This window comes from Mytilus californianus, unplaced genomic scaffold (assembly GCF_021869535.1).
Source record: "Mytilus californianus isolate M0D057914Y unplaced genomic scaffold, xbMytCali1.0.p SCAF_2, whole genome shotgun sequence".
In the NCBI taxonomy this organism is placed as follows: Eukaryota; Metazoa; Mollusca; class Bivalvia; order Mytilida; family Mytilidae; genus Mytilus; species Mytilus californianus.
Window position 1 is genome coordinate 21,630,315 of NW_026262668.1, and position 23,599 is coordinate 21,653,913.

Here is a 23,599-nt window from a genome sequence, read left to right on the forward strand (position 1 = left end):
CCCAGTGCTATAAAACTGAAAACAACACTTTTTTTAATTTCGTGCGTCCGAAACACTTTTCTTGATTTACCTTCACCAGGAACACTCAAAGCCGAAAATTTTAAAGCTAAGGATACTGACTTGACATATTGTATAGACATAAATATCTATTGTTGAACGGGTGTTATCTTCTTTTAGCATAATTTGTTCTCTTAATGTCCTTTTGTATTTTGTTGTGGTTAGGTTTGTGTCTCATTGATGTATATCTCCTTTTATGTATCTGCATTTAAATGTCATTTAAATACATGTACAATGAACATATTAGTTTGATATGTATTTTGTCCTAATGACATACATTGTATAACCAAATACTTCACAATAAGTCTTTAAGGTATGAAAGAAGATAACAACATCTGCATTTAAAGTTTATTATATACATATATAAATTGATGTATTAACCTTCTCAAAGTTACTAAAGGTAAAAATGGGTAAATGGGACATCAGATAATCAATATAATAAAATAATTTCTTTTTTGATTTACGATTTAAATTTATGACGACATTTTATACGGCTTACAGATCGCAATAGAAATAAAAAATAATTGAATTAATCGGTTGTTGTTAATACTTTTATCTGTTGCCCAGTATTTCGTATTTCAGTATGTTATACACATGCACATGATACGAATAAGATACGTGTAAACAAATTATATATGACCAGAATGCTCGAATAATTCAATGTATCGAAAAAGTAAAAATAAAATGAGTGTTTTGAAGGATCAGAACAACGCACAAACGTCTGTTGAGCTGCTGTCCAAATAAGATGTCATTCTGTTCTGTACCATTTGACAGATGTGTGACGAAATAACATTCGTTTATTGAAAATATTGAGAGATAAAAACCAAAGTATTGACGAACGGATGGATGGACAAGGTATATACAATATAGCGCCGACGCCTGGAAAGGAGGTATAATAACAAAATTATATCATACTAAAGGAGAGAAAAGATACCAAGAGGGCAACGTGTTCTTTTGTTATAATCTAGTTGAATAATTATAATTGCAGATCCTGTTTAATTTATTCCGAACTTTCTAGAACTTGACATATTGTAAAGTCAGTTGTCTATGTGCACGGCGAATGTTGACCTCTATACATTGGCTTCTCCTTGAAAGCATATTTCATGTTTTTTAGTATTTCTGTGATGTAAAGATTTAGGTTGTAACGAATATTTTTCATAAAATATTGAGCATGGTAACAATGACTATAGAACTCCACATAAAGATATTACACATCAAAACATTTGAACCTCTGGATACTTCATCACCAGCCGATTCGCTTGTCGAAGGAGTTGTTTTTTCTGTTACCGTTGTTGCAGATTGAGAAGTGTCAGTCTTCCCAGGACTTGTACTTCTCAATGGAATAGTAACGGGCTCTGAGTTTTCGATCGTTGAAGGACTAGAAATTCCGGTTTCAGTTCCTACCAGGTCGAAATTGATTACTCCCTTACCGTCGCTTGGTCCAGTTACTGCAACACCACCATCTACATTAAAATAATTTGAAATTCGTTAGTCAGATAAAAAAAGTTATAATGGTTTTGTATTTCAAATGTAAACGTCAAAGAACATTGAATATGACTACTATGGCTGTCACACTGATTCTGAGAATCCAAATGAAAGTCGAAGTACTGGTACTTCCCTTTTCACCAGATGTGTCAGTTGTAGATAGGTCGAATCTTAATACTCCTTTTCCATTACTTTTCCCAGTTACTGCAACACCGCCATCTACAGTAAATGCAATGAGCTTCATTTATTTTTATGTATTAACTAATTTGTCTTAAAGCAGACTTGCATAACAATCTTAATTTTTTTTCTGTAACGAATGTATGCTTATTCGTCACTTTTCTTTGAAACATTCACTGGTAATGTATTATAATTTTGTTCTTCGAAATTAGATCCAGACTAAAAAAATATTAAATATTGCAAGGAAAAAGGAAATATATTTACGGTTTCGGATTTTCAATTATTTTTGGCTTCTAGTATCACTGAAGAGACATTAATTGTTGAGTTGCACATCTGGTGCAGCAAAATTTGTACTGTTATTGGTTTCTTTAAGTTAACTAAGTTTGTACATTTACTCGGTTCAGTTTGACTGTTGTTGTTATGTTGTAAAGGTTACTAATATTCAATGACTGTTTACCTCTAAGTGTTTTTGTGTAATGATGTCTTATAAATTCTTTTTTATTGGCCAATGGTTTGTTCTGTTTGATATTTGTTATCCCTAGTTGTGTTTTAACAAAAAGATTCGAACATGTACTAAATCATTAATTTTATTTTGTTATTTAAGTGTTGCTCATTATTAACCTTGTATGCACTGTTTTTATTGTTAGTTCAGAACGTTTCATTTTCAGTATTTTTTACGCTGGATAAAATTGTGTTCCAGAACAAACATACTGATATCATAAGAGGCAAGTATCTCTTAACTAGATAACTTCAAGGCACGGAAAATCATACAAGAGCACATCTCATCTGCCGCCTCATTTATTGAGCAGCCTAGCAAATTCTTCGAACAATGAAGACAAATAATATCAAAAAAAGTTTTGGCTTCAAATAAATTCAATAACAAGTTCGCCAGTATTGATGAATAATAAGTACCCATTGAAATACCGACTGTTTGTTAGCATACAAATCTGTCAAACTAAAAAAAATATGTTGTTGATAAAAAAAAGTCCATCATTTTCATTTCATATACGGGGCTTTTATAGTTTAAAAGTATGTTATTCTTCATAAAGTAAGTAAGTTTTTTGTGTCATAAAACAAGAATTCTGCATTTTTCCCATTTATACAGAACAAATAACTGTTTAATGAGAGCATGTAGACGATTTCTCTAGTGTATGGTCTTGAAAATGGCAGCCAATTTTTGTGTTTTTGATAAAATGCACAATTTCGATTTGTTTCAGCTATTAGTCGTACTTTTAATCAAATACCATATTTTGTTTTATGTAACCAAAATTTGCACTCTAATTTTTTTTTTATATAACGAATAAGTATTATAGATATTTTGTACTTTTAATCAAATACAAAATTTCTGTGTATGTGGACCAATTTTATTTTACATTATAACAAATAACAAACTTCCTTTTATGTAAGCCAACCCTGTGAATCAAAATAAATCATGATCGTATTTAAGATAACACAGAAAAATGAAAAATTTATAAAAACATAAAGTGTAAAACAACATCTTCAAAGCAACCTATTTTAAACACATCAAATCGTATTGTATTCGATATTTTACACAGAGAAACAAGTATAACAATGGACCAAATATATTAGTCCAGTTCGAATAAAGTACTAGATCCTACTAAAAAGTATTCGTCCATGAAAAAAAAGATCACTTGCTGTTGCAGTAGAAATACATTTATATATTACAAGTAAGATATTATACTTACTTGGGCATATTTTACACATATGTGGACAATCTGATGGGACATTACTAAAGGTTTCACAATACCTAGGAGGCCACTGTGTACCACAATGTCCTGGGTCTGTCTTAGTCGCACAGTTCACTATTAGGACAAAAATTTGTTACTTACATTATGTTTTACATCTTAAATACATAATCAATTTCTAAAGATACTAAGAGGTTAACTGATGTATTCGAACGGAAATAAAATTCCTCTATAAACATTTTACATGACGTTATTTGCATTACTATTATCAAATACTGTTTAAGTGTATAAAACAGACAGAACTATTTTTTTTTCAAGAAAACATCTGCTACAGGTTCTATTTTTACATAATGATATTCTACATTACCAGTCCCATGGTTAGTCTATGAAACAAGTGTAGCGATATCTGATTTAAGGACGAGAAGCTTTGGTCATAAGAATGTAAAGTTTTACTTTGCAAAGATGGACCAATAACATAACTTAACTTACAGGAACAATCTGGTCCACTATAACCACTCTTACAGTTACATGTACATGTTGATAAATCAAGGGCTCCACCATTTAAACAAACTTTATCGCAATCTACAATGTTCAGAAATGTATAAATGAATACTGTGGATTCATTTTTTTTCGTGGGTATTAATTTTCGTGGATTGAGGAAAACTGGCATTTTCGTGGATACTTGATTTCGTGGATTTCCTAATCTTTGCATACAAAGCCTACACAAAATTTGTAATTCGTTGAATATTTGAATTCGTGGTTCACCTGTAACTACGAAACCCACGAAAATGGGTATCCAACAAATAGTTATGAATCCACATTATATGGATTTTTAATCAAACCAAATTGTGGGCTGACGTTAGATTACATATAACTGAAGTAATGCAAACGGAAACTGAATAATTGACAAACGATATTTGGTAGTCAGGTAAAGGAGTAAGGCCAGCAATTCTAAAATGTTAATTTAAATCTTTAAACTAGATTTTACAAAAAAACACTTCTGATAACTGACAGATTTAGACAGTATTGATATCTTAAAAAATGAGAAAGTGTTTCAGTTGAAGGCAATATTTGCCATTAAATGCATTTCTATGACACATTATCTAACTATCATTAACAATCCAAACCTTACTGATTGGGTTCCATTAATATATCCTCCAGAACTAGAAATTAAAGAAACAACAGACACGGCTTCCTCTGCCTCTTTTAAGAATTATACCTCGAATTTGACATAAGCGGTCATCTTAGTACCAGAATCTTAGACAGACGAGACAATTTTAATTTTGAAATTATCAATTTCCCCCAACTTAGTAGCAATATACCAACTTCACCTGCATATGGAATATACATTTCCCAACTCATTCGGTTTTTTAAGAGCTTGCAGCTGCTACTCAGACTTTGTGAAACGTCACCAGTGTCTGAACAGAAAGTTGATAAATCAAGAGGTATGTCTCGTCCTTTTTCTAAAAAAAGTTCATCGGAAGATACCAAAGCTTGTTGATAAATATTCCGTATCAACTTCACAAATAATACACGATGGTCTTGAAGTATAGATTGTAGGTACAGACATTGTTTATCATCTTAATAACGTGTTATAGTATTCTTTTATTTGTCTTTGTAAATTATTACTTTTACTGTTTAGTCTATTTTTGGTAATATCCATTTGACCTACTCGGTACTTATACATCCCGTCATTGTGTTATTGTGCTGTGGTAAATTTTGTATTCTTGTCTTTCGTTTTTGCTAAAGTGCTTTGTCTATATGCCTATTTGTTTTTCTTTGTTGACATATTTGTTTGTTTTTATAAAGATTATAACACAATGTTGACTGATGTACCCCTATTTGTGACATTTTTACCTATTATTTCTGCTTGTTTTGTTCACACATCGTTGTCAATACTATGGAATTTTATGCGACTGTCATACAAGTGAGAGGTTTAGCTAGCTATAAAACCAGGTTTAATCCACCATTTTCTACATAAGAAAATGCATGTACCAAGTCAGGAGTATGACAGTTGTTATCCATTCGTATGATGTGTTTGAGCTTTTGATTTTGCCATTTGCTTAGGGACTTTCCGTTTAGAATTTTCCTCGGAATTCGGTATTTTTGTTATTTTACTATTTAGAACATATTGACTCAAACTTCGAACAAAACGAATTTACTATAAAATTTATGCATTTAGGCAAGATACATATTTCAACTTTAAATTGCCCATGGGTGGTGCTAATGTCATTTAAAACCAAATCTATCCACATTTTCGGACAAATTGTCGAATCAAGATAAATGTTATTAAGTGAACAATTACGACGTCGGAATTATATTAGTTTGTATTTTCCAGACATTTTTACATACTTTTTCATCGGATGATCATGATGATTAATATCAAAAAGTCTTGGAATTTTAGGGCCTATATTGACACTCAACTATAAGGTATAGACAAGTCAGTAACCTATAAACCAGTGATTGTCCTTAGTTGTTGCCTGTTATATTAGTTTTCGTTTATTGTTATAAATCATCATACCATGGCCTTTTATATACGCGGTATTGATTTGTAAATATAAAAGGTCATAACTGTGACCTATAACTGCTCACATCTTTGTTATTGACTCTTCATGAATAATTGTCTTATTGGGAATCAAACGATATCTCCTTATTTTGATAAAACATTTATGTTCTTGAAGACCGTCTGGTGACTTCTAGGTGACATTTAGGTGTTTTGTCTTTGGGTTGCTGTGGTATTTTAGTGTTGACTCAAAATAAAAGTTTCTTAAAGTCTTTCTACATGTCTTGAGCATTCTTCTTTACTTGTAAAAACAGAAGCATATAGTACATAGACCTCTGTGAACTGATTTGTTCAACGTATACATATATGTAGGTGACAAGTAGTCATAACAATTATAATATATTAAATGAAAAATATGAGGAAAATTTAAGTAACTATATATTCACTATGATATTCTTAATTTTGATAGGAAAGTTATATTAATCCATATACAACTCACCACATAACTTGTTGACACAATTTCCCGGACAATCTTGGCAGGGCGTTCCTTGTTTATATGGTTTACTTGTGTCTCCAATGTTACCACTATTTTATGAGATAATAAAATTGCGACCATAATATTCGTAAAGCAGATTTCTTATTGTGTATGTTTCTGTTTGAATTGGTTCATGTTCCAGCGGAAATCTAAGTTTCAATACCAATAAAATCTATTTTGTGTGTTTTCCCTTATATTTCATTTTTACAATCGGCACCGTCCGTTCATCTTTCCGTTTGCCCATCTATCCGAAAGACCTTGGTAGAAAACATTCGTCAAATTTTTCGTGGCCTCTATGGAAGGGAATGATTTTACATTTGGTTTGGAGCTTGATAATTTTGAGTTTTAGCGTTCAAGAAACTTTTACAGCAGCCGTGTAGCCACTTCCTGTTTGCAGTTTGTCTGAAATTTTACAACACTCACTGTATAGGAAAATTTCGTCAAACTTTTCTTGGCTTCTATAACAGGGAATTGTCTTATATTTGGTCTTGATCTTACTAATGTTGAGATGTAGCCTTTAAACATTTTTTTACATTAGCGGTGCAACCACTTTCTGTTTGCTGATAATTTGATATTTTACAACACTCAGTGTACAGGATATTTTCCTCAAACTTGTCTTGTCTTATACTGAAGGGAATCATCCTGTTATGCTTCAATATACATGTCACTTCAATCAATTACATGAAGCGATATAGTTCCATCCATGGTATTGGTATAGTTTCATATTAAACAAATGTGTATGCATCAGATGAAAGACTAAATGAATAATGAATCTCTTAATATTCTCAATAAAAACAAATCACAGCTAGGACAACAAGAACGGACAAAAAGTGCAACCTTATAGGGTTATTGGAAGGACAGAAAAATACAATCTATCCATAAATTTGGAAAGGAAAAAAAGGTGCAATTAACCGGACAAGCGGAAAAAATAGAAAAAAAAACAATCCATCCAGGCTTTCAGGAACAAAAAGGTGCAAAACCTTACCTGGCTATCGAAAAGTACAAAAAAACTAAAGGCTCACTTTGGTCTGTGTGCATATCAAACAAAGGACACTCCAAAATTGTAGACGAGAATAGACTTAATGACAAAAATCTCTATTTTGTTGATCTTGTATTTCTGATCTTTTAGTCTCTTTGATTTCTCTCTATCTTCTTTAGTTTTTGTTGAAAACACAAAAGGGGATTAAAAAAAAACTCATTTAAGGACAATCACTCCTATGAAGAGTGACAGTCTACTAACTATATCGGCAAAATTTAACTTTTTAATAGATCTTGCCTTGCTGATAATTTTTGTGATTAAAAGTGTTTATTTATCTATTATAATTTAAGGCATAACGGAAAAAAATGTTTCTCTCTAAATATCATAGTTTTCGTGACAATAGGCAAAAATGAAAAAAAAAAAGGTAAAATTTGTCATTTATCGGCAATAAATCCTATAAGTTTTGACGTATATGGACAATTGGTAGAGCTCATTATTCTGAAAGAGAGACGAAAGATACCAGAGGGACAGTCAAACTCACAGATCGAAAACAAACTGACAACGCCATGGCCAAAAATAAAAAGACAAACAGACAAATAATAGTACAGATGACACAACATAGAAAACTAAAGACTAAGCAACACGAACCCCACCAAAAACTGGCGGTGATATCAGGTGCTCCGGGAGGGTAAGCAGATCCTGCTCCACATGTGGCACCTGTCGTGTTGCTTATGTTATTACAAATCCTGTAAATAGTCTAATTCGGTAGGTCACATTCGTGAAAAGGGAAGTGTATTGTAGTTACGACATAAGGAACATATCCGATATCATCTGTGAAACAGTTATTCCATAACGGTCAACCAACTCGTGATGGCGTCCGTAAAGTTTACACAGGGATGATTTCAACTTCACCATTTGGACTATTTTGCCCCTTTCAGATTTTCTCTATTTATAACGGTTCAACAAATATGAGACAAAACTTGCATTTTACCCTCTATGTATTATTTTAAGCCATGTCGGCCATGTTGGTTGGTAGGTGGGGTCATCGGACACATTTTTAAACTATATACCCAAATAAAGATTGTGGCCAAGTTTGGTTAAAATTGCCTCAGTAGTTTCAGAAGAGAAGATTTTTGTAAAAGATTATAGAAATTAACAAAAAAATTATTATAAAATGCAATAACTCCTTAAGAGGTCAATTGGCCATTTTGGTCGTGTTGACTTTTTTGTAGATTTTACTTTGCTAAACATTATTGCTGTTTACACTTTATCTCAATCTATAATAATATTCAAGATAGTAACCAAAACACTGAAAAATTTCCTTAAAATTACCAATTTAGGAGCAGCAACCCAACTTCCGGTTGTCTGATTTGTCTGAAATTTCAGGGCAGTTAGATCTTAACCTGATGAACATTTTTACTCTTGTCAGATTTGCTCTAAATGCTTTTCAGAGATATAAGCCAAAAACTGTATTTTACCCCCATGTTCTATTTCTAGCCATGGCGTCCATCTTGATTAATGGGCAGGGTCATCGGATACATTTTTAAACCAGATACCCTAAGGATGATTTCGGCCAAGTTTGGTTTAATTTGACTCAGTAGTTTCAGAGGAGAAGATTTTTGTAAAAGATAACAAAAATTTACGAAAAATTGTGAATAATTGACTTGACAGGGCAATAACTCTTTATGGGGTCAATTGACAATTTTGGTCAGGTTGATCTATTTGCAGATCTTACTTTGCTAAACAATTTTGCTGTTTACAGTTTATCTTTATCTATTATAATATTCAAGATAATAACCAAAAACTGCAAAATTTCCTTAAAATTACCAATTCAGGGGCAGCAACCCAAGAACAGGTTGTCTGATGCGTCTGCAAATACCAGGGTAGATAGATCTTGACCTGATAAACAATTTTATCCCATGTCAGATTTGCATTTTACCCCACGTTCTATTTTTAGCCATGGTGGCCATCTTGGTTGATGGACGGGGTCATCGGATAGATATTTTAAACAAAATACCTTAAGGATAATTTAGGCCAAGTTTGGTTTAATTTGGCCCAGTAGTTTCAGAGGAGAAGATTTTTGTAAAAGTTAACGAACGACGACGACGGACGACGGACGCCAAGTGATGAAAAAAACTCACTTGGCTCTTTTGGGCCAGGTGAGCTAAACACTGATCTACCCAGCTCTGGAAAAAGAAAAGGAAACCTTACCGGCTGTCGAATAGGACAGAAAACGTACAATTTGTGCAGGCTTCCGGAAAGACACAAAAAATGCATTATAACCGGTCTAGACCATAGTATATTATACATGTTTATCCTTGCAGAAGGTAGAATGCATTTTATACGTTTACTATATAGTATCAATTTTCATACATACCCTGGTCCATAATTACACACATACAAATGAATGCGTGTTGTTGTACAGTGGGCATAACCACAACCTAGTTTAATAGAATCAGCCCAAACAACCTGTAAATTAACAAAGAGTAGGATAAAGCTTGATAAGCTTTTACATAATAATCCACCATTTTCTATATAAGGAAATGCCTGTACCAAGTCAGGAATTTGACAGTTGTTTTCCATTCGTTAGATGTGTTTGAGCTTTTGATTTTGCCATTTAATAAAGGACTTTCCGTTTTGAATTTTTCTTGGAATTCGGTATTTCTGTTATTTTACTTTTAAATAAAATTGAGAATGGAAATGGGGAATATGTCAAAAAGACAACAACCCGAAAAAAGAGCAAACAACAGCTGAAGGCCACAAATGGATCTTCAACGCAGCGAGAAAATCTCGCACCCGGAGGTGGTCCTCAGCTGGCCCCTAAATAAAATTGTGTACTAGTTCAGTGAAAATGGACGTCACCCTAAACTCCAAAACATATAAATGAACTAAAATTTAAAAACATACAAGACTAACAAAGGCCAGAGGCTCCTGACTTTGGACAGGCGCAAAAATGCGGCGGGGTTAAACATGTTTTGTGAGATCTCAACCCTCCCCCTATACCTCTAGCAAATATAGAATAAAGTAACACATAGCAATACGCACAATAAAACTCAGTTTAAAAGAAGTCCGAGTCCGATGTCAGAATAGGTAACAAAAGAAACTAAGCAAAATAACAATGATACATAAATGAACAAAGGACTACTAGCAGTTACTGACATGCCAGCTCCAGACCTCAATTAAACCGATTGAAAGATTATAACTTCATCATATGAAAATCAAGTACAATCCCTCCCGTTAGGGGTTTAGTATCATACCATCATAAAATATATGGGAAGAACATAATCCGTATCGTGCCAACAACTGGTTTTAGAATACATGTGTTTATTTTCGATGCAAAGACCCTATGAGTGAATCAATATTAATACCAACATATGCAATCCTTAATACTTGACAACAGTATCGTAACTATATCCTTTCCGAATAAGTCTGTTTAAGGTTTGGTAAGCTTTTGAGGTGAATGCCGACATCTTTGTGCTTTGTAAAGAATATTACCACAATTTTAAAGTACGTTCTCTGCCAATAGTTTAGAAAGAGACATGTAGTATGAATCATAAGCTTTACATATTGTAAGATAGATAAAGGCAACAGTAGTATACCGCTGTTCAAAAGTCATTAATCGATTTGGAGAAAACAAATCTGGGTTACAAACTAAAACCGAGGGAAACGTATCAACTATATGAGGAAAACAACGGAACAACAAAAACACTAAACTGCAACAAAAACACTGAACTGCAACAAAAACACTGAACTGCAACAAAACAAACGCCAACATACATAGAAACGGACTATTTGATAACAACTGCCATATTCCTGCCTTGGTACAGGACATTTTAAGAAAATTTGGTGGGTTGAACCTGATTTTATGGCTAAAGTGACGTATTTTGTGTGACGCATATATAATCTTCAAATTTATACCATTATGTGGAACGAGATCCAAAACATTCACAATTATTTTTACAATACTAGTCAAAATAATTATCATGATTATGACAGTCTTGAAAGGCTATTTTAAATAATGCTGTGACGACGTCATAATTATTTGGACTAACACAATACTTTATCCATGGAAAATAACTCGACTATACTGACAAATAAGACATATGTGAAATGTACCGAAAATACAGAATTCAAACCGCAAACGATAAGACATAACACAATATCAAACAAGACTTACAAAAGAAACATCATGACTAAATACATGCAATTCGGATGTATAAATACCGAGACACGTCGTTTAGCAATGATAATTTACACTAGGCAAAACAATCATTTTCGGTAATAGGTCACGTTCGGTACTAAGCAGACAGACGACGTAGATGATAAACCACACTCTAAGACGTGGTAAAAATGTCGTTAGTTAGTTGAGACACGGACACATCGAATACTTCAACCAATTCGTCATGGTGTCCATAAAATTTACGGATTGTCATTTTTAATCTTCCCTTCTCATAACTCTGTTAGAGCAGTTTGTGCGTAAGTAGCGCACTCCTGTATATAAAATCCGTATAGTGTGAACATGCTCGAACATTACGTATCAATTGAGATATGTAAACACCATACGACGGAGCAGAGGGTATGTTACTGAACAAATTTGGTTGATTAATTGAACAAGAGAATTGTCAAAACAGGTTACATTGATATTCATAAATATTTTTATTCTCGAATACAAATTCGTTCACACAGTTAGAAGAAAAAGAGGGGGAAAAACCAAGGTGGCAATAAAAACCATAAATCTTTGAAAAAAACAGACAACACCATGACCAAACATAAATACGACGAAAATACAAAGAAAAGCCCACAAAACAAAAGATTGAGTAACACGAATCCAGGTGCTCCGGAAGGGGCCAGTAGATTCTCCTGGACAGGCGATACTTGAGTGCTACTCATCTGAAAATACTTTGATAAGTTATACATGTATTAATATTAGATTGATAAATGTATCTGTCTTAACATTTAGCTGCACCCGATTCATAAACTTTATGTATGTGTAAATTATCTAAACTTAAAACTTTATCAAATATTTAAATTTAAATTTCAAAGCCAATGGTTAGACAAGACTGTTACCAGTAAAGGCAACGAAGACACCTTAAATATAACAGCACACAATACAACATGATAAACTACAGCATACGCATCACAGTTAAAATACACTAGAATTGAGCTCAGATGATCCAAGAGGATAAACAGATCCTTCTCATCATTTGTAGAAATTATTCTTATGTGAAATCCAGTTACTTTGACTCAAAGGATAACAACCATAATGAATATGAATTTGTTTACATGTTGTATATTTCAAAGAGGTTTTGATAAATAACACAAATTGAACTTTCTTTCACGGGGTAAAAGTCTGATAGTTGATGAAACCTGGTGAAATTTGAATATCATGAGTGCTAGCTTGAACGATTTGCAAATAATTTTACGTATATTCATAGTATGACATTCAATGCTAGACATTCCAGTTGAAGGCTATTTGCTTAATGTTTTGTAAAATTTGTAATCGAAGGACATTCATTAACAAATGTAAATAATCTGTACTTAAACGACAATAGATACCTTTACATTTTTGTTTGGTTAAAATGTTGTTATATATATATATTATTTTGGATAACAAATAAGATGGGAAGTGGTGTATTAATTCATATCACAATATCCAAACATGCTCTTTACAAAAGCTTAAACAAAAAGACAGGGCTTTAATCATCATCTCAAAGAAACAGTCAACATTCAACACTGTGCAAAAACCATATCTCAGTACAAGTTCAAGACGACCTCTATCACCAGTTTGGATAGAATTTAATGCTTGATGTTGATAACACTTCACCTGTAAATACTTTCATGGGAAAAGAAATCTCATAAGCACTGCGAAATTTTACCCGACAATCTTATTGTAAAATACAGAAACAATACAAACATCCAGACAACCATTTGGCTCATTCTTAAGATACCTTACGGGGAATAATGTATAAAAAAAGACAGCCTAACAATTTGTATGATTGAAAACAGGTAACAATGTTGATGAATGTCCAGTCCGATTTGACATGGATTTTATATGATAAACTTGCAACCTCAAAGTACAATTATAAAGCTGTGTTGAAAAGAACTAAAGATTTGAAAATAGCCTTACTTTAAAGTTAGTTCGAGGGAAACGGTTCCGAACTCTTTTGGATCGAATTACAAAGAGTTTAGGATTCTGCCCTTCACTAAAATGTGAACCATGAAATAAAATATAAAATACCTGTGTATAATGTCCAACTTCACTGAAAACATTTTGACCATTGAATGTAAAATCGCTGATCTCATCATACCATCTTTGTATAGCTTCACTCCAGGCATACTTTCCGGATCCCCAGAAAAGATTCTGACCAAGTCCAAACCTCCCTGTAGAAATAATAGATGTATATAAATTGTAGTGAAGTATAATTGGTTCTATGGACCATTGTCTGCTAACAGTTCTTTTTTCTTGTCGGACAGCTGTCTATTGGACTAATATCACTATTAATTGCATGAAAAATCTGGCGAACATTTTGTACATACTGATGGAATGTTGGTGGTGTATTTGTTGTATATGGCTACAACTGACGATTAACCTTAGACTCATTGCAGTTGTCCATGTTCAGTTAGGCCAAGTATATTTAAGCACATAGGTCCGTGTTGAACGCAAGTACATTTGATTCAATTACATGCCCTCCATTTTGTTTCAGTACGTTCTTGTGGTTATGTTATATATTTTGTAGGAATATATTATCAATGTGTCTGTCTGTCAGTTTGCAATATTTGAATTTAAAAGTCCAGATGATATAATTGCACTCTATAGAGGCGAAACACTAATTAGTAATACATGTACCTGGAATGGACCGTTTAAGACCGGGAGACTCATGTGCTGTCGCACAATTTTCTGCCCATTTTTGAGCTATGTAGGCAGTTTCGTCATCCCAGCTCTACAAACAAAAATTTTATGCGATTATGTATTTCTAATCTTGTTATTAAACATCTGTTGGGGGTAATATTTTATTTTGTATTCGTTTGACTAAACAGGTATCAGGTTTTAACAATTATTTTGTGTTCGTATGACTAAGAATTTACTTGGTGTATCAAGTATTTTGTATTCGTTTGACTGAGCACAAAACAACATATAAGAAAAAAAAAGAAAACAACACGTTATAAATTTCATGCGTTCGAAGCGCATTTCGGGATGTACCTTCATCAGGAACGCTCAATGCCAAATATTTGAAAATGAACCGAATCAGTTGGAGAGCTATACGACCAAAAAGGACATAAAAATAGCCAAATCCATCTAAGGTCAATTTTGCCTGAGGGAGTTGAAACCTTAGATTCTACATAATTTAATAAGGTGTTATTCGATTGCATTCGGACACATTGGCAGCTACGTGGAAGGAAATTTGGTCAAACTTTGTTTTGGTGGTCGGTGTCAAATGGTCATTGTTAAGTATTTAGTTCCATTTCATAAGTAGCAGGCGCTCCATTTTAACATGATATTTTATCCGAAAACATTTTAGATTATGTTTTAAATGTAGTAATCGTCGTTATATAATGATAAGTAAGACAAAGTAATTACTAGTACATGAACCGATGAAATCATTTTGTGTTCGTATGACCAAACATTTATTGAGTGTAATATTTATTTGGCGTTTGTATGACTTAGCATAAAACAATAAACGTATACTAGGTTGTGTTACTTACTGGTTGGTGGTTATACAAATTAAACCCACCGGTTGCAATGCATTTCGAAACATTGGCATGTACATGAAAGGAGTTTGACCTTAATTTACTTTGGCGGCGTCAAAGGGTTATTTTTTAGCATTAAGTAACATTTCATAAGAAGCAGGTGCTCCATTTAAACCTGATGCTATTTTATCAAAAAGGATTCTAGGTTCTGTTTGAAATGCAGCAACCTTCGCTATGATAAATCACATTAAGGGGAAAAAGAAAGAAAAACAATGAAAATCTTCATACGCTATGTATAGAAGTCTATACACTGATCAAACTCATGATTGGGGTCACGTATTTTATGTTATGACTTTTACAGTTGAGAACCGTATTTTTGAGAGTGTTTTGTCATTTTTTATTTACCATTTTCATCATATTTGTAGCTTGAGTGAGAGATCGTAAGGTATTGTGTTTATTTACTATTTCTGTCTTCTCATCTGCGGTAACACCTACAATCAAGAAATGAACGGTTTTATTGTAGGGGAAAACTAAATAATTATTTATTGTAAAACACAATATTACACAGACATGAAAAGTGGAAGGTTTTTAATTTCAATTGAGATTACAGTTTCAATTTTCAGACAAAAAGCTTTTTTCATTTCATTGATGTCTGATCAAATGTTACGGTGGTGACTAGAACTCAGTATATTATTATATATATTATTATTATAGAAGACCCACTGGTGGCCTGGGGCTGTTTTCTGCTCTATGGTTGGGTTGTTGTCTCTTTGACACATTCCCCGTTTTCATTCTCATTTTTAGTTTTATTCTCTTCCATTGCTGCTTTATTGCACATGGTCTTGGATAAGCACGAGACTTTGAGCGTTCTGGTGAATTTCACTAGTATAGTCTGCGATTTTTTGTCATTGAAAGTTCCCTTGTGTTGCTTTTTTCTGTGCCTTTACATGTTCCCGCTGAAGTTCTCTAGTTCGATTTAGCTCTAGTCTGCAAGTGTTTCCGGTAATGGTTGTCTGGTTCGATTTAGCTTCAGTCTGCAATTGTTCCCGGATGTATATCTCTGAATTTGATATAGCTTAGACAAATGAATGATCTAATCCGAGGAAGTATCGCTGTTTTTTTTTTTTTGTTAAACATTAGCTTGTAAATGCGTTCCAAATTCTAATAATATTATTATACTTAGAACAAGGAGTGTTCAAAATGAAGTTATACACATGTTTTACTTAGCTTTTATCCTGTTTGCGTTGTAGGTATATTCAGAAAAATCACTATAAACGTAGTAACTTTAAGTTTAACCTAAAACTGTATGATAATTTTGAGCTGTATTCATCTCTCTCGCAATTGCATGTTTCGTGAAGAAAAAGCACTGCTTACAGAAATAAAACAGGATAAAGAACGAAATTGGAGATCGTTAAAAAAATTATAATATAACATATTCTTAACGTTGGAAAAATAGTGGCAGTCAAAATCATTAATCTGAACCAGGTTAGGTTCTCACCAGTGGTGTAAAATTAGTTATTGGAGACATATTGAAAATCCGGCAACAAAATGATTGATATTTGATATTCCTTTGATTTTTAATCGGTAATCAAGACTGCAGGTTACATCAGAATTATGTTTGTCTGTCTAGCCACAAAACCAGGTTTAACCCACCATTTTTTTCTTAAAATGTCCTGTACCAAGTCAGAAATATGGCCATTGTTATATTATAGTTCGTTTCTGTGTGTGTTATATTTTAATGTTGTGCTTCTGTTGTGTCGTAGTTCTCCTCTTATATTTGATGTGTTTCCCTCAGATTTAGTTTGTAACCCGGATTTGTTTATTTTCTCAATCGATTTATGAATTTCGAACAGCGTTATACTACTGTTGCCTTTATTTAAGTAAAATTGTCAAATATTTCAACACATGTTAGCAAGTTCCTCAAAGTAGTCCGTACTGATCTATGTGTTAATTTTTCATTTTAATATTGAGTCTATAGAATAGCCAGTAGGTTAAATAGGGGATAAAACGTAACTTTGAAATTATGCTGCCTTTTATTTTGATAAAACTTTAACTTAAGATGTACCTGCAGTGGTCAAATCAGCAGATGAGGACGCAGTCAAACATGCAGTATGTCCCGAATAAAATGTATATTTTTTTAGGGTATTCGACGATCCACAATTAACCTAAAACATACAAGACAAACGTATTCAAACGATATATCTATTAAACACAGCTTGATGATTGGACCATTTGTTTTAATGGCGTTTGAACCATTTGTCTCGATGACATTTGAACCAATCATTTTAATGGTGTTAAATATGACAATGTTTTTTTCAGAATTTTAAATTCTTTGTTTTGCTCTGTCTGTTGAATAACATATACATGAATTGTAAGTACATACTTGTTAGCAAGTTCTACATCCACGATCAGTAGTATGTGCTAAGAATAAACTTTCCTTTTTTTTTTTAATCATATTCCAATTAAAGCAGTGTTTTCAACGTAATCTTGTTTAGATTCACTGGTATATCTTTATGTTTAAATCTAATTTGATCGATATATTCAATGGCTAATGGATGCATTATATTACAGAAATTTATTTTACATTTAATGTCACTTGATATTCTTTTAAGTGATTTGCCTTATTTTATTCCTCTTGCTTACGTAAAAATGTTCCTATTTATATTTTTTTGGAAAATCATCCCTACATATGGTTATCAGCTAGCTCTACAATTCGTTAATACACAATTTGCAAGGCGATTGTTATTTAGTACAATAAATAAATAATCCAGAACCAGTTCCACCTATATTATACATGACCTAGTATTCATTTTTACATAACCCTCCTCCCCCTCCCGACACACATTCAAACTTTATGCTATTATAATAATAATATAATATAAGTACTTTATTTATATTTAAAGAGGGTAAAAGCAGTTAGTACAATACTAATCTCCCCTGATGCCCTCTGAATAATTCAAAATATAACAATATAATATATACATATACATAAATACAACTAACTATGCAAACACATGGTGAAAAAAAACCATACAGATTAAGTGTTACGTTTCATGAACATATTTCCTTAATGATATACAAGACAATACATATATTGATTTTTAGATAATAAATAAATTTCTGTGATAATTATTATTTCATTAGTCTTACATGTTGTATATGAATCTTATAATTAGCTCTTTTGTTCTAAAAACAAGAAATTATATTTATGATACCTTTGTTTGAACTGTCCAATCTTTTCTATCTTTTTAAATTCTACAGGAATACTGTACCAAATAACATTACCGGAATATTGAAATGTTTTTTTTTCATAAAAGTTGATCGTTGCCGTGGTATGAACAGACAATTCTTGTCTGATGAACGCAAAGAATATCTTGCATTGACATTTTGGTTATTCTTAAATAATTGACACAGATAACCAGGTAAAATACTATTTACACACTTATACAGTAATACTCCTTTGTGATATATAATTCGTTTTGGAAAGTAAACCATCCTAATTGTTTGAATAAAGTTTTTGACGGTGTATCATATGCTTTGTTGAGAATGATCCTCGCTGCCCTATTTTGTAATTTAAACATTTGAATTACTGGTTTCTGTCCATATAATAAGTTATATCTACTATAAATGAGTACATTATAAGTTCATACTTACACTTCTTTTACTTCTGTACAACGTATTGTTAAAGTCTTCATTCTCAATAAAGCTTTGACCTTAAAATGGAAATGAAGATAAATTGTGGTTATTGTTAGCGGCTTGTTCAGAAATAAGGAAGTCAATACCCAAAGTTCAATAAATACCAGATTGACAAGAAATTTGGCTAATTGTCTTAAATATTAAGCTAAGTTATTCATGCAAACATTCTCCGTTTCCATTTCTCAATTTTAAAGTTTTGTTTTTGATTAAACTGTTCATGTATCTTATATTTTATCAGTACTGTAATGTTATTTTCCCCTTCTTTGGTCCCCACCAAGCATACTAGTAGATCTACAGGTAGAGGAAGAAATAACTTAAATTAAATGTTTACTATTTCAATTTATTGATTATACATAACATCTTATACATTTGTTATTTTATATCTTTTCATGCGAATATGACCATGATACATGCAGTTTTGCCCTTCTTTTAGAGAATCTAGATTATATCTATCGAATGACACGTGGGTGGACACATTTGGTCCATACACGCAAACAAATATCTAGTGTTCAGACCTTAACACACAAGATTCAAACACACAAACTAATATCTACTATTTAGAACCACCCACATAAGATTCACATACGTAAACAAATACCTAATATCAGAAGTTATGAAGATCAGATTCTTTCACTTGTAATGTAACATTGTTCAAATTATGTTTTAATGATCTGTTTTAGGGATTACATGATATCTAAATAGACTTATAAAATTCAGCTATTTGTATTGTCCCATGTAATTTACATCTACTATTGATGTTAAAATTTTTGTTTAATTGATGTTTTGCATGATCATTTATATATATCACACTTTTAGTCAACATTGTTGTAATTAGTTTGACTCAGCAAAAAAATTAAATTCTTCGTCATCTTTCATTTTGTAAGCATAATACAATGAATTGTTATATTTATGATTGAATCTTGTCAATATTCATCAAACATTCAAAGTAAAGTCATAAATGAAATATGCTCTTCCAGTTAACTAGCTGCCAAATATTTATTTCGGCTGTCGATAGAGTTAAACGAGACATATCATACACGTCAATGAGACAGCATCCTAACAACAGAAATGAACCAATTGATACATAATCGGCTATTTTTTAGTTCCTTGTGGTTATATAGCTCTTCAACTGTTTAGGTTCTTATACATTCTTGGCTTCAAATACTCGGCTTTGAGCGTTCCTGGTGAAGGTAAATCCAGAAATGCGCTTCGGACGCATGAAATTTATAACGTATTGTTTTCATTTTTTAAAGTAAGCATATTGACCAAACTTCAATTCACACACGGGTTAGACAAATGTGAATAGAAGAAAGTAATTTTAAATACAATCGACACCAGATTACTTAATTAACTTTATAATCCAAATAAAAATAACACGAGAGAGAGAGAGAGAGATTTCAGTGCGCATGACTCATTTTAAGGATACCGTTTTGACAACCTTATTTGAAACTCAAAGACAACTTTATATTACCAGATGTAAGGGACACCATCCTAACACCATTGAAACACATAATAGAAGTTCTAATGATAATTATCCTTTACATAAATCTGTTGTTTAGAATTTGCATGACATTACTTACAAATAAGGAGTCATAATTTTCAAACATTTGTCAAATCATAATACAAGCCTATTATATACTATATATTCATTATGTCATAGTATAACGGTGGTCCTGCATGAAATCTATTTAAGACAAAAATGTTACCAGAAACTATTTATTAGGTTTATTTAATATGATGTTACATGGAAATAAAAAACTGTATACATACTTCATGTCACAAAGACATATTTTGGAAAGTATTTATAAGGTTATATATCTTTTGTGCTACAGTATAATTTTTTTACAAAGATATTGACGTTGGTAAACTATCATTATGGTTTGACTGTGTTTTATATCTAATTTTTCCAAAATTATGTGTAAAAGTGTAATTTCAGGGTCCTAATATGCCAATCACATCAAAGTAGATATCAGCTAACCTTTCTGCACTGCAGTGCCAATATTATATTCAATTAAATTCAAATCTTTATTGCCATTACACCATACATTTATAGCATGTGACACAACATAACAAAATGAAAATGAACAATATCAACAAGATCATTAATATACATAATAAAAGTAAATATTTCACAAGTCCCCCGTCCTCAATTCTATAGACTGTTTTAAAAGGATCCGAGCTTATTTACCTGAATGTGTGATCTTGGGTTGAATAAAAATGTATATGTAATTGTATCTATATCATTTAAATCTGTAAAGTGCATATTCTCATTTATCAAAAAATCAAAATAAACTTTTTTATTATTACTGTTACTATCACAATATGAAAAGAAATGAATTTCATCTTCAATTGTTTTAGTTAACCTTTCTTCACTGCTGCAGTATCTGATTATATCAACTTATCTTTCTGCTCTTCAAATGTCCAGAATATTTTTTTTTTTACTTTTACACATTAGCAAAATACCGAAAGTGTTAATTTTACGATTTCTGCCATTTAAGCGGTCCATTAATGGTTCTCGTCATACATATACCTCCGGCTTTAATGGAGTTAACAAGTTATTTAAGTTAGAAATGACTAAACAGTTTAATTATTGTATTCCATGAGTGTAATAAGGAAATAATTGAGAGAAAACACTTGATAATTTCCTTATCAATTCTTCTGATTTATATTAATCTTTTACCGTTGAAACAAATATAAAAGTGGATTATAATATACACTAATCTGATTTAGAATAACAAATATTTTACTCATTTCATAAACACCATTATGATAAGGGAAAAGACTTTAAAATTTTGGTGTGCCCGAATTATGTTGTCAAAGAAATATCCATATTACTACATTCTTTATCATCTTCAATACTAAACGAGGAGAGCTGTTTTGTATGTTACTTCGTCACTTCTCAAAGTATCTCATTAGATTAATCAGCTTTACGTGGTCTCCTGAAGCTAGCATGCACATTGTAGTGTCTGCTAGTGTCTGTTTTTTCTCAGTATTCATTATTAATTTGCATTGTATGAGGAGTAGTTTGAACTCGATTGTGATTTATGTAAGCACATTATCAAAAACATATACATGTGATAAAACCACATTGCCAAACTATCAAAAAGCTCCAAAAGATACATATATGCAATAATATTGGTTGAGTAACCAACCAAGAATTGCAAGCACACACGGCACAATGTTCTTAAATGGATTTAAAACTGGTCTAAGACTAGCAAAAATAGTTTACGACAAAAGACAAACGATATAAAACAAGTGAACTATAATATAAATATAAAGAGATGTGGTATGATTGCCAACGAGACAACTATCCACCAAAGTTCAAATAAAGTGGATGTATGCAATTATTGGCAACTGTACGGCCTTCATCAATGAAAAAAAAAACACATACCGTTTAGTCGGTACAATAGTTCACTTACTTCTTTTAGCAGTAATCATTACTACATGTACATAATAATATGAAAATGATGAGATGTGGTATGATTACCAATGAGACAACTATTTAAAATATAGTCCAAATAACATGGATATAAGCAATTATAGGTCACCGATAAAAAAGCAGCTTGAAAAGATTCTGACAAGAAAATGTGAAACTGTAAAAAAAAACTAACGGCCTAATGTATAACAATACAATTTACGAAAAACAAATATGGCAGACATGAGTCAACGACAACCACTGAATTACAGGCTCCTGAATTCAAACAGGCGCATAAAGAATATGGCGGGGTTACATATGTTTTTTAGCGCTCAACCCTCCCCTAACATGGGACAGTGGTGAAACATCACAACGTAAGAACTGTAAAAATCATTTGCAAATCACACAAAACTGACATTAAAACAATAGACAGAAATCACCGATATAAGATCAACGCAGCTCCTGAAAGATAGTTTAAATTTAATTACAACTTATGAATAAATGACGTTCTCCAAGACGAAAGTATCAATCAATACTCATCCAACAGATTTGGACGTCATTAACAAATGACCTTGTGCAATAAGTTGACAGTAATGGTGTTCGTTATTTTGTTGACAAAACTCTACAACTTTGTTTACTATTTTCAGTTTCGATATCGATACAGTTTCTGATTGACAAGAATTTAGAAAAAAAATCATAGTTTTTGCAATATGCATTGTTGGTATATTTTGGCAGTTTTCTTCTTTTTTTTTTGGTTGGAAATTCGACTTTTATCAATATAATATTCATTTTATGTAGATCATGTATCATAATTAATAAACGACATTAACATTTTAAGGTTTGTTAAATTTAAAAAGTAATGGACATATAAATTATTCATAATGTATAATATTTAAAGAACGGCGTTAACATTTTAAGGTCTGTTTACATATGTATAACTATAAGGATGAATTATTCATGTATATTACCTGTTTGATATTATAAATTATAAAATTGATAAATATAATGAACTCACTACTAAGTAAACCTCCGTATATCACAAACATGTAAATATAAAGATGTGACGGATACATTGTTGTCTACTGTATCTATTTTACACCGGGTAAATATGACAGCTGTACATGTGACATCCGCAATAATATCCGGGTCGTTACGGCGTTGTATTAACAATTGCTTTTTCAAACGAATTGTTTTAAAATAATAGAAGAAACGAATTTTTATTCAACTTTCTTGCATTTCTTATGTCATATTGTTCAGGTAGCAATACACAGTTAAAAGTTTAGTTTCGCATTATGGCCATGGTGAATTTTTTAAATATGAAAGTTTTTGTACAATAAAATTGATTTTTAGATAGTTG

At 31.9% G+C, this 23,599-nt stretch overlaps 1 protein-coding gene across 2 annotated transcripts; it reads right to left on the minus strand.

The window, feature by feature from the left end:
* Positions 1-393: 393 nt before the first annotated feature.
* Positions 394-23,383, minus strand: LOC127729489 (cysteine-rich venom protein kaouthin-2-like). Of its 2 annotated transcripts, none has more exons than XM_052237327.1 (11): positions 23,258-23,383; positions 18,786-18,844; positions 17,197-17,296; positions 15,537-15,622; positions 14,290-14,383; positions 13,681-13,823; positions 9,820-9,911; positions 6,428-6,513; positions 3,915-4,007; positions 3,426-3,542; positions 394-1,520 (listed from the first exon to the last, which is right to left on the minus strand). In XM_052237327.1, the coding sequence occupies exons 1-11, from the start codon at positions 23,313-23,315 to the stop codon at positions 1,213-1,215; spliced, it is 1,236 nt and encodes a 411-aa protein (XP_052093287.1). In that variant the 5' UTR covers positions 23,316-23,383; the 3' UTR covers positions 394-1,212. The 2 variants fall into 2 exon arrangements, with proteins under 2 accessions (XP_052093287.1, XP_052093289.1); XM_052237329.1 differs by having other exon boundaries at positions 1,379-1,761.
* Between the last annotated feature and the right edge of the window lie 216 nt (positions 23,384-23,599).